General features: G+C 34.3%; 1 protein-coding gene across 3 annotated transcripts in view; it reads right to left on the bottom strand.

The window, feature by feature from the left end:
- Window positions 1-2328: 2328 nt before the first annotated feature.
- The window catches only part of MMUT (methylmalonyl-CoA mutase), a 41148-nt gene continuing 32238 nt past the window's right edge, over window positions 2329-11238 (bottom strand). For 2 of the 3 annotated variants that reach the window (XM_032299645.1, XM_032299646.1), the window contains exons 12-13: window positions 7033-7200; window positions 3693-3821 (exon numbers count right to left, since the gene is read on the bottom strand). In XM_032299645.1, coding sequence (XP_032155536.1) covers window positions 3693-3821; window positions 7033-7200 — 297 coding nt within the window. Of the gene's footprint in view, window positions 3822-7032; window positions 7201-11238 lie in introns of all 3 variants that reach the window. The other variant, XM_032299644.1, reaches the window with a different exon arrangement.

The following is an 11238-nucleotide window of genomic DNA, read 5'->3' on the forward strand; positions in this document are numbered from 1 at the left end:
ACAATACTTTGTACAAGACTTTGAAAGAGTCCAAGATTCAACAAATGAACTTCCCTTCTCCAGATTAGTTTTTGATAGAACACTGCAGACAGCTAAGATGTGATACAAGTAGCCTACTTATAATATTGCTAGAAATACTTTGTTTGCTTTCCCTGTAGTTGTGGAACTCCATCTATTATAGCCAGAAGTTCCATCTGAGTCTATTTACTCCTGACTCATTTGGGAAGAGGAGTCAATAAAATAGTGTCTATAACCAGAGCAGTCTTTAAAGGAAAAGCGGTGCCTGCACTGTATAACAATTACTGTTAGTTGTTACAATGTTGGAAAAGTTTTATGTATTTACTAATCCCAGTTGACATATATTCATTAATAACATAGCAGAAGGTCTGAGAATAATTTTTTAAAAGACTGGTTTTGAGAAAGTATATCCCCAGATACTTTTGATGCAAATGTTCAATTCAATACAAAAGTGATTCTTCTTCAAGCTTTTTTGTCACCAACTATATATGTACTGACTCTAAATTTTGGACCGACCATGGAATAACATATAGCAAATATGGGTAGTTATAAATCTTGATAATGTGCCTTTCTTCAGATATGAATATGAAAACCGCTGAGGCTGGAGCCAGCCGACTATGCTCTAGACAAGGTATAAATACCATCTCAACTTGGTTAAATCTTTTTCCTTTCTCTGCATCAGTTGCTTATCTATAAAGTGAGGGGATATGATGACTTTGTAATGTGTAATGTGTCAATTTAGCCAGAATTAACTACAGTCTCCAAAATTCCCTTTGTAGTATATTTCCAGTTAGGGTGAGATACAAAGTATGATATTCCCTCTCTTTTGTGAATTAGAGAATGGAAAGGACACTCATTCTGTAGCACACACACAAATATATTCTCCCAGTTGGTCAAACACTAATCTCCGAATAATGCCAGAAAGAAATTTTGTTTATATAATTAAAGTCCCTAAACAATTGACTTGAATCAAAAAGGAGATTATCCTGAGCTAGCCGTCTGACAGTAAGATAAAACCTCACTAGACAAAGAAAATGTGGCACATATACACCATAGAATACTATGCAGCCATAAGAAAGAATGAGTTCATGTCATTTGTGGGACATGGATGAAGTTGGAAACCATCATTCTTGGCAAACTAACACAGGAACAGAAAACCAAACATCACGTGTTCTCACTCATAAATGGGAGTTGAACAATAACACTTGGACAGAGGGAGGGGAACATCACACACCGGGGCCTGTTGAGGGTGGGGGTGAAGAGGAGGGAGAGCATTAGGACAAATACCTAATGCATACGGGGCTTTAAAAACCTAGATGTTGGGTTGATGGGTGCAGCAAACCACCATGGCACATGTATAACTATACCTGTGGTGTTCCAGCTGGCTCACACATACACACTCAAACACACACACATACACATTCACACACACATTTCTCCTACTGACTCTACTCTGATTGAACGCTGATTAATACGAGTTTAAGTTAGTTAATGCCTAAGTTCCTTATTTCTTCTTTTCAGGTATGTATATGTGGTGTATTTCTCATAGATGAATTACTGATTCTTCATTAGCCTGTAAGCAAAGCAGACAAAGGTATCTAGATCAAACTGGCTATGAATGCGGAATTTTATTCCTCTGTCAGTTGCCTCACTGGCACCATGCATCATAATTCTAATCTTATCAAAGATGAAATAGCTGTAACTAAGATTGGGCACTATTAGATTGAGGAGGTGTTGACCTGTGAAACAACGCATATGTCAGTAAGTTAAATTGCTCTGTGCAGTATGTTTTGGTTGCACTTTATAATTGTCACTAGAATCTTCTACTTTTTTATTCAATGAAAGGAAATAAGTAGTTGTCTTCCTGATTCATTAATTATTTTCTTATACTATTTGGTGAATATGGGATAGCTTATCTGTATAAGACACCTATCCACTTTTTAAATACATTTGTTTATTTTCCTGATAATTTCCAAAAGTCTGTTCATTGTTGGTCATAGAAGGCTTCATCCAAAAATAAAGACAGTAATAAAAGACAAAATTTCTTTTGGAATATAAATAACACTAAAGTGTTTAAGTTTTAACATTTTCTGAATTTAAAAATAATAAGAAAATTTAATCTTACAGTCAGGCTACATTTAATTTCTATGACTTATGCCACTGGCTATTTAAGAAAATAGGTTTTCAAATAGTAAGGTTATCTGAGTTTAGATAAAAATAAACACAAAATGGATGTGAGATTTGGTAGCAGGTGGCTGCTATTCTTCCTCCCAAAATAGTCTACTCAACAGATATGAATGTCAAGAGCTGTAAACTCTTTAAGGATGCGTTTATTTCACATGTCGTCCAGCACACAACTGAACCCAGCACAGAAAACAAATACTTATTAAATTAGTATGCATTTCTTTACAAGGAAAAGTCAATAAAATGACATAGTCAATATATTATTGGACTTGAGGTCAGAGTGTTCATCTGTAAAATGGGAACAATAATCATGACAATATCATTCAGATAATTATATTCTGAAAACCATATACATTGTATTACAGTGAGTTTGTAAATTCTATAGTAATATATTTATCTTGTAATACTTTCCCAAAGATTGCTCTCTGATCTAATACAACAGAAATTTATTACAAAACATAATTGTTCATTTTATATTCATATAATGGATCATGTTAACAATAAAGGATAACTTTCCTTATTTTTAAGATTTTTATTTTTTATTTTACATTCTGGGGAACATGTGCAGATTTGTTACATAGGTAAATGACAACTTTCCTTCTTAAGTGAGCAAATCTTTCAATAAGCAAAGTACAGGTGTTCTTTGTGCTATTTTTATTTTTGCAATTTATGTTTAATGAGCAAATCTATGCAAGGTAGCATCCTTCTAGATCTGGAAAGTTAAAATATTTCTATGTGATAGACCTACACTCACAGTTGATATCACTATTCTAGACAAAGCCATAGCTACAACCTAAGCACTTTCATTTAAAGGAATGCTCATAAACATCCACTCTCCTGGGTCTAGAGCCAGGCCCAGAAATAACAACGTCAGGTGGCCATGCTCAGGAAGAAAGTAAAATCACACTTGAAGAAATATGCTGTCAATTTCCCTATATTCCAACCTGCCGTGCTTGATTTCAATACTTCTTTTATCAAGGTGATTCTGGAAGAATCTGGCTGAGGACATCACCCAAAATCTCTTTCCCCATGTAATTTCACTCTGCTATTTTTTCAAGATAGGTGTTTATTAATATATAGATTTTATTTTCTGGTGCTCAAGACAATGTAACGCTAAATTGACAAATGGGGCTGGTCAGAGTTTTTTTTAGGTACAGTTTAATTCTTTAATATAAAAAGTAAACAGATTTATAAGAAACATTCTAATAAATACATCACCATGATTTTTAAAAATAATATCTTTGTCTAGAGTTCTTGATAAAGTATTATTACAGAGAGTTTTTAGGAATTATTTTTTTAATTTTTGAAGTGAAACTGTATGTACATACTTTTAGCATGATACCAGGCTTATAAGCAAGGTATTTTAAAGCAAAGCTTTCAAGGAAAGTACAAATCAGGTATTGAAATTAAATTGAAGACACAGCTTTACTCTCTTCTTTGATCATAATTAAAATAATATTTTAGAAAAAAGCTAAAACCAAAAGAGGATATTATACAGATTGCTGCTTCTTTTCCAAACACTTCTCAATATCATCAAGCACTTCAACGGCAGCCTTTGGAATTCGAGTCCCAGGACCAAATACATTGGAAACACCAACTTCGAAGAGAAATTCATAATCCTGTTGAAAGAATTTGTTTACTCAATAAGCCACACTATTTCCATTTTCAAGGAAATAAAACAAAAGAACAATAAAGCCTGTCTTTTCTTCTTTGTCCTTCAATTACCCAAAACCTTTTCAACTGGTATACTATTGGCATTTGGGGCTAAAAATTTCTTCCTTGATTGGGACTGCTAGTAATAGCCATTAGAACCAGCCTCCCAGCCCAAGTCATTTAAAAAACAAAACACACTCTGCCCATTTTCTAAATACCTCTATGTGTTGTTTGTGGCAGGAAGCTGGATATCCTGACTGAGAACTTCTGAGCCTTGAGCCATAATTTTCTCTCACCTATATTTTCACTCCTTGTCATTATTTGTGTTAAATTTAGTATCATGTGATAAGTTTAAGCTTAAAAAGCTATTTTCTCCCAGGTAATTTTTGTCTGCAGTTAGTGAATGGTGGCACTTTGAATTTGGACACCTGACAGATTTTCTATAAATGAAAATAAGTTCATTTTTTTCATTCTCTTTTGCTGTTGCTGCTTTTTTAGTTTATTTTAACAAAGTATGAGTGAAAAAATTTCCAGGGTACAAATAATACTGCAGGATTTAGGCTGTTTTAACATCTGAACATTTGTAGCTACAATATTAATTGAGGTTAGGATGTGCTATATGAACCTGATCCTTATCCTGTTCATATATGACAGGACAGTCTGATTTGTGTTTATTGTTGCAGCACCCTTTTTAAGAGCACCCATTTCAAGTGATTACATTTGGATAATAAATGATACGGTCATGCTAATTACTCCCCAACTACTACTCTTCTGTCTCTATTATATACTTGCAATATTCTTATAATACTATAATACCACAATAGAACTTAACACATCTCATTGAACTTGTGAGAGCAAATTCTGAGAGCAGAGATCATGTCCAATCATCTTTGTTTCCCCAGTACTTGACACATAAAAGTGCACAAAACATGTCATTTTTCTTGAGCAGATCCTATAGAGTTTAAGAGCTCATAAGGGAACTGGATGAAACATGTAATAATAATCATCTCCAAATTGAAGATGATCATATTAATATGTCATATACTTCTCTCCTTCCCAAAAATTCTGTGTACCATTTGTTCTGACATCTGAGTTATGGATTTTGAATGGAGGATTCAACTGGAAAAGAACTGCAAGATGTTGCAACTGAAAAAAGTGTGTGAGACTTTCTTCTCTTTCTTACATAAGCCTTGTAAAATGTACCTTTCTGAGGAGGTAAAATGATAGCAGTAAGTGAATCTGGGTAAAGAGTATACAAATATTCTTTGTACTATTTTAATTTTTGCACCTTATCTGTTAGTTTGAAACTATTTCCAAATAAAAAATATATTTGAATGTCTTCCACTTAGCTAGGCCAGGGATAGCACAGTGCCTGCTTCATGATGGAAGCAGGCATCGTGAGTCTGTTCAACTTGCTGAAAAAACTTGGAGGTGACTGGTGCCAAGAGAGTTAGAAGATCCTAACTGTAGTAACACACTGGTGAGGACAGACCACATTTATTCATTTAATTAGACTGCAGAAACTGTAAGCTCTACATGACAGAAGCTGTATCTGATTAGCCACTATATATTAGTGCCCTCTAATTTAAAACTAAGTGATCTTTAATTAAATAATAGCAACATTCTACATATTCACTGCAAACAAATAGTGAGAAAATACAAGAGTGTTAATTGCTGTAATTATATAATTAGGGATACTCATGTTCACACAAAAGTATAAAACAGAAAATGGTCCTTATCCTTAGTCATTAAACTCATGGGAAAAACACATATGGCAAACACCTAAAGATGTTCTTAGTAATTTAAATATCCAGAGAGTTAATACAACTTATTTGAAATATAATTCTTGAAAATGTCACCTCACTTACATAACAGGTCTACGTTTTTTTTCTCAACATGAATTCCAATTCGAATGTTTTCTACGAGCTAATTACCTTGGTTCTCACATTTTAATATCATGCCTAGGTATCACAGACTCTAAAACTGCAACACTGATAGAAGTGTTCTGTAGATAGAATAACAACCGTTTATTTTCTTAAATAATGACTTATTTTATGAAAATAATAGGAAAGTATGTTAACAAAAAGAATTTTGTGTTGATTATATCACATTAAATAATGTGTTGTTGGAAAGAAAATAAATACATAGTTCGTTCACTAGCCCCACTTTATTACCAATCTCACAACCTTATTCATATGAATTTTCTCCTTTCACAAGTAGTATATGAATGCACTATTCTATATTCTGAGTTGTAATGGAGGAAAGAAAAAACTGTAGAGCTGGAAACAAGGTAACACTTCTGATAGATTCTTGCTATAGTGATGGGACCTTTGTAGCATCTATGAATCATTTACTTATAGCAGCCTCATAAACAGTTCTTCTAACTTGGTAATTTTTCCATTCTCAGTAAAATGGAAAACATTGATATAATTGAGAACTGGATTGGAAACAGAACCTATTTGTATCTTATCTATTTTAACTGATGAGGAATGTCATATGTGGAAGGTGTCTCCCCACCTCATTAATAAATTAACAGAGTTATTCATATTATTTGGCTCCTGAAATACCATGGCCTAATCAAATTAGCTTAAATAATAAAGGATTTTATAGGACCATGGAACTGATATAGCTCTGAGGTAGGACAACATTTAGGGATGGGAACATCTTGAAGGAAATGGACAAGATAGCTCCTTCTAAATAGAAGAAAGCAAACTACAGGAGTCATTCCCCTCCAGGACAAGGAGTCCTCACTATATCTCTGGCTTACATATAGTGAGGAGTACTAACTATATCTCTGGTTTGATATATCTACCATGTATTTACTACCACTGTTCTCTACTCCACTTAAAGAGTTTTATTACTTTTATCCGTTCCTTCTCCATAACTGTTTATTGAGAATGAAGGTAGAGTTATGGACGCATAGGTTACTGGTTTGTAAGGAGGTAGTTCTCTCACTGAAGCTTTGTAAAGTGTAAGTTAAATTATACATAATAAATTGCAATATAACGAATACAAAACAACACTGCCCACTTTTATATCTTGTAGAATTTATTTAGTGAAATCACCAGGAAATAATATGTTCCTAAATCTACAACGAATTTATCTTTAGCACCACATATAAGCTATCATTACTCAGGATTTCCATAACAGTACTAGAAAAATAGAGATGAAAAATACCTGAGGTGGTATTACCCCTCCACACATAACAAGAATATCTGGCCGTCCAAGGGAGTTAAGTTCTTTGATGAGCTCAGGAACTAGGGTTTTATGACCAGCAGCAAGGGTGCTTACGCCCACAGCATGCACATCTGCATCCACAGCCTGCTGGGCCACTTCACGAGGAGTCTAAACAGTCATAAGGTAAAGATAAATCATTGTTTATTACTAGATAATGACTAGAAAAAATTATTTTAAAAGAGTTATACTACTTACATCGACATTCTACCATTTTCCTAATTAAAAATCTTGACGTGAATATTACTCCATATTTCATCATCCTCAAGCCATAAATACCACTAATACTAATGCAATAAACATCAGTGCTGTATTACTTCCATCACTAGATTTCATCAATGAGGTTTAAATTACACCAAAAAATACCCCCACAAATCTTTAATATAAAGAAGAAATATAGGAAAAACAGTACCTTCCATTATAATTTTGTAAAGTACATCTGTTTTGTATATTATCAATGTTTATTGAGTGATTGTGCAGTCCAAGCAACTTGTTATAGAATCTATGAAGAAGTAAAAGATTAAACACAAAATGCAATGTAAAAAAATGAATCTTAGGTTTTAAAATAGAACGGGAAAAACAGGTCAGTAAGATGGAGAACGAGGAAGCTCTAGAGTCTTGTTCTCTCACACAGACACAAAAATAGCAGCAATATTTAGACCAAAATACCTTTGTGAAAACTCTAGAAACTAAAGGGCTACAGCACCCAAGTAAGCGTATAAACAAGAGAAGAGAAAGGGCTGAGGAGAATGTGCTGTGGTGAGATTTAACCCATTTTGGACCCCACGTCATAAAGAATATTTGCAAGTGTCTATTACGAATTGAGTTACCCAAGATCATATCTACTTTCTACAATAAGTAGTAGAAATTCATACTACTTTGATAATTTACATATATTTAAATCATTTCATACAAAAGGTACTTACAAGTTTCTCATTGTAAATGTAAATTTTAAAATTTGGGAAAGATGATGCCACCTCAGAAACTACTACACAATTATAAGCACACAAAAATCATCAATCTGTCAATTTTTCTGAGTTTGGTAAAATTTTAAGACTCATAATTTTAGTGTAGAAACAAAAGACTCTACCCTTTCAGGTAATGGGACCACATTCTAGATCTCTAAGTAAGTCACACAGCATATAGGCAAAACCTTGAGACTGCGAAAAACATTAACCTGTGAAATCAAAACTCTTAAAGAAAATGTGCACATCTTGCTATTCACCTCTTAGAGGTAAGAAATTTAAACATGATTTATCATTCGTATCAATGCTACCAAAAGGTATTAAATTAAAATTCTATTTAAACAATTCAGTTTTATGCTTTATGCTTACAAAAATTAAACTGTATTTTATACGACTAATTTATTAAATAAATCATCATCCAACTAGAGAATCATACCTTTAGCCACAGTTAACATATGTTAAGTTTATTTTAATGATGTAGTATTATGTTAACAAAGCTGGTGGTACTAAAAAGCAAATTACGTGTGTGTGTGTGTGTGTGTGTGTGTGTGTGTGTGTGTGTATTTTGAGACGAAGTCTCGCTCTGTTACCAGGATTGAGTGCAGTGGTGTGACCTCAGCTCACAGTAACCTCTGCCTCCCAGGTTCAAGTGATTCCCCTGCCTCAGCCTCCCAAGTAGCTGGGACTGCAGGTGCGTGCCACCACAGCCAGCTAATTTTTTGTATTTTAGTAGAGATGGGGTTTCACCATGTTGACCAGGATGGTCTTGATCTCCTGATCTTGTGATCCACCCGCCTTGGCCTCCCAAAGTGCTAGGATTACAGGCATGAGCCACTGCACCCAGCCACAAATTATATTCTTACAGATAGAATATAATGAAGAAATTAACTTTTAGTTATTTGAAAATTTTGTTTACATGACAATAGCTAACAACAATTAATTTAAAATACTTGAATTTTGTGAGAAAATATTTCCCCAAACTAACCACCAAATACTGGCAATGCATTATATTTGATCGCTATTTAAAACAAACAAAATCTAAAGTAAAAGGGTTATGGAATATAAAATTTAATCAAATAAACCAAAATTGTTTTAACTGATGAAAAACAGAATGGGAAAGTATTCAACATAGAGGAAGAATGAAGGCAATTTAAATATATATATTTGAGATTCTTAATAAAATCTACATAAAATGCATAAGAATAAATTACATATACATATTACTAATTGTGTAAACACATTTACATATTATACACTTATATCTACCAACACAGTTTAAGGACATATCTCCAAAAGTTCTAGCTAATTCTTTACACCCTCTAGTGTAATATCTAAAAATTCAAAAGGAGGAAACACTTATTGGGGATTCATCAGAGGCTAAGCTCCCTCAGGTAGGTTTACTTCTTTACTGGTGAAAATGCAATGAATATTCTTTAGTTCTCTTCTCATCTGACCTATCTGTGGTATATAATAACATTATTTCCTTGACCTCGAAATTCTTCTTTCTTAATTTTTATCTTATTACTCATCACATTCCCTTTCATTCCTTTACTGCCTCCTTCTCTATTTCATTTTAGGCTCTCTTTTCATCTGGTTGTGCATACTCCCCATGAGAAATTACATCCATTTTCATGCCTTTTATGTACCACTGATAAGTCTCAAAACCATGTGTCTAACTGAGGCCTCTCATACCCAACTAATACAGTCATCATCATCTGAACTTTCCACAAGCACTACAAACTCAACATGTCCAAAATTAAATTCACTCTCTGCATTAGTTTCCCAGGGCATCAGTAACAAATTACCACAAAGTGGGTGGCTTAAAACAATAAAAAATTTATTTTCTCATAGTCCTAAAACCAGAAGCCCAAAATTAAGGTGTCCAAAAGATCATGGTCCCTCCAAAGGCTGTAGATAAGAAAAATTCCTTGCCTCTTCCTAGCATCTATTGGATGCCAGTAATCCTTGGTATTGCTTCATTTGTAGCTGCATCACTCAAATATCTGTTTCCATCATCTCATGGCCTTTTTCCCTATGTGCCTCAGTGCATCTGTCTTCTCTTCTCATAAGGGTAACAGTCATATGAGATTTAAAGTGTACCCTATACCAGTATCTTAAATATTTACATCTGCAAAGACCCTATAAGGTCATATCCAGAGACTCCAGGTAGATACGAATTTGGGGAGGACATTGTTCAATCCAGTACAGTATCTTCTCCACCAAACCCATCATTACTTCCTCAAGTACTATTTCAATAAATGGTCCCACATTCCAACCTGGAAACCTGGAAATCATTGGACTCTTTTTTCTCTTAAAGACCACCCTGTAGATTATTTGCCAGATATCCTTTAATTCTCTTGCCCTTTGAGATTCCTTCTCTGCCCTGGTCAGTGGTCCCAGGAATCCACCCCTGAATAAGACTCTCCTGCTTTCTGACTCTGAAACAGATTTTCCCACCGGTAGAGAAAAAGGCCAATATATTTCTCTCCATGTTTCCTCTCTGCCATAGCACCATGGTTCTGGCAGAGGTGTGTCCCTTTGTGACTACTTTTTAGTCAGGTGAGCCCCTTTGAGTGGTGTGCTGGTAAATGATTAACAACCACTTCCCTAGAAAAAAAAAGTATGCATACACACACACACACACACACACACACACACACACACACACACACACACACACACATTAATTATAAATTTTACTGATACAAGGGCTATGTAGCAGACAATTTACAAGTAATAATAACACATCCATGGCCAGGCACAGTGGCTCACACCTGTAAACCCAGCACTTTGGGAGGCCAAGGTGGGTGGATCACTTGAGCTCAGGAGTGTGAGACAAATAATCAAAAATATTTGATAGTCTTTATTGTAAATAGGAAGTAGCCAATTGATTTTCACAGAAAGCTTTCATTAAATTTGCCAAAATTTTGTATCTGTAGCCAGCCTACCATTGCAATTCAACCATGATTTGACAAAATCAGACTACAGAGAAATAATTATGATCTGATTCAGCAAAGATGTCAGTAATGTCATTGATAAGCAAGTGTAGTCCTGACATGGAAGGACAGGTATTTTGTTTACATCAGAGAATTAGATAAAACACAAATGCATATTAGAATTTTACTTGTTTATAAACAATGTGAGTGACGCCTTTACAATTTTTTTGAGAGATCTTCAGAGGGAG

Source organism: Sapajus apella, unplaced genomic scaffold (genome assembly GCF_009761245.1).
Source record: "Sapajus apella isolate SASKATOON/1434 unplaced genomic scaffold, GSC_monkey_1.0 scaffold41, whole genome shotgun sequence".
In the NCBI taxonomy this organism is placed as follows: Eukaryota; Metazoa; Chordata; class Mammalia; order Primates; family Cebidae; genus Sapajus; species Sapajus apella.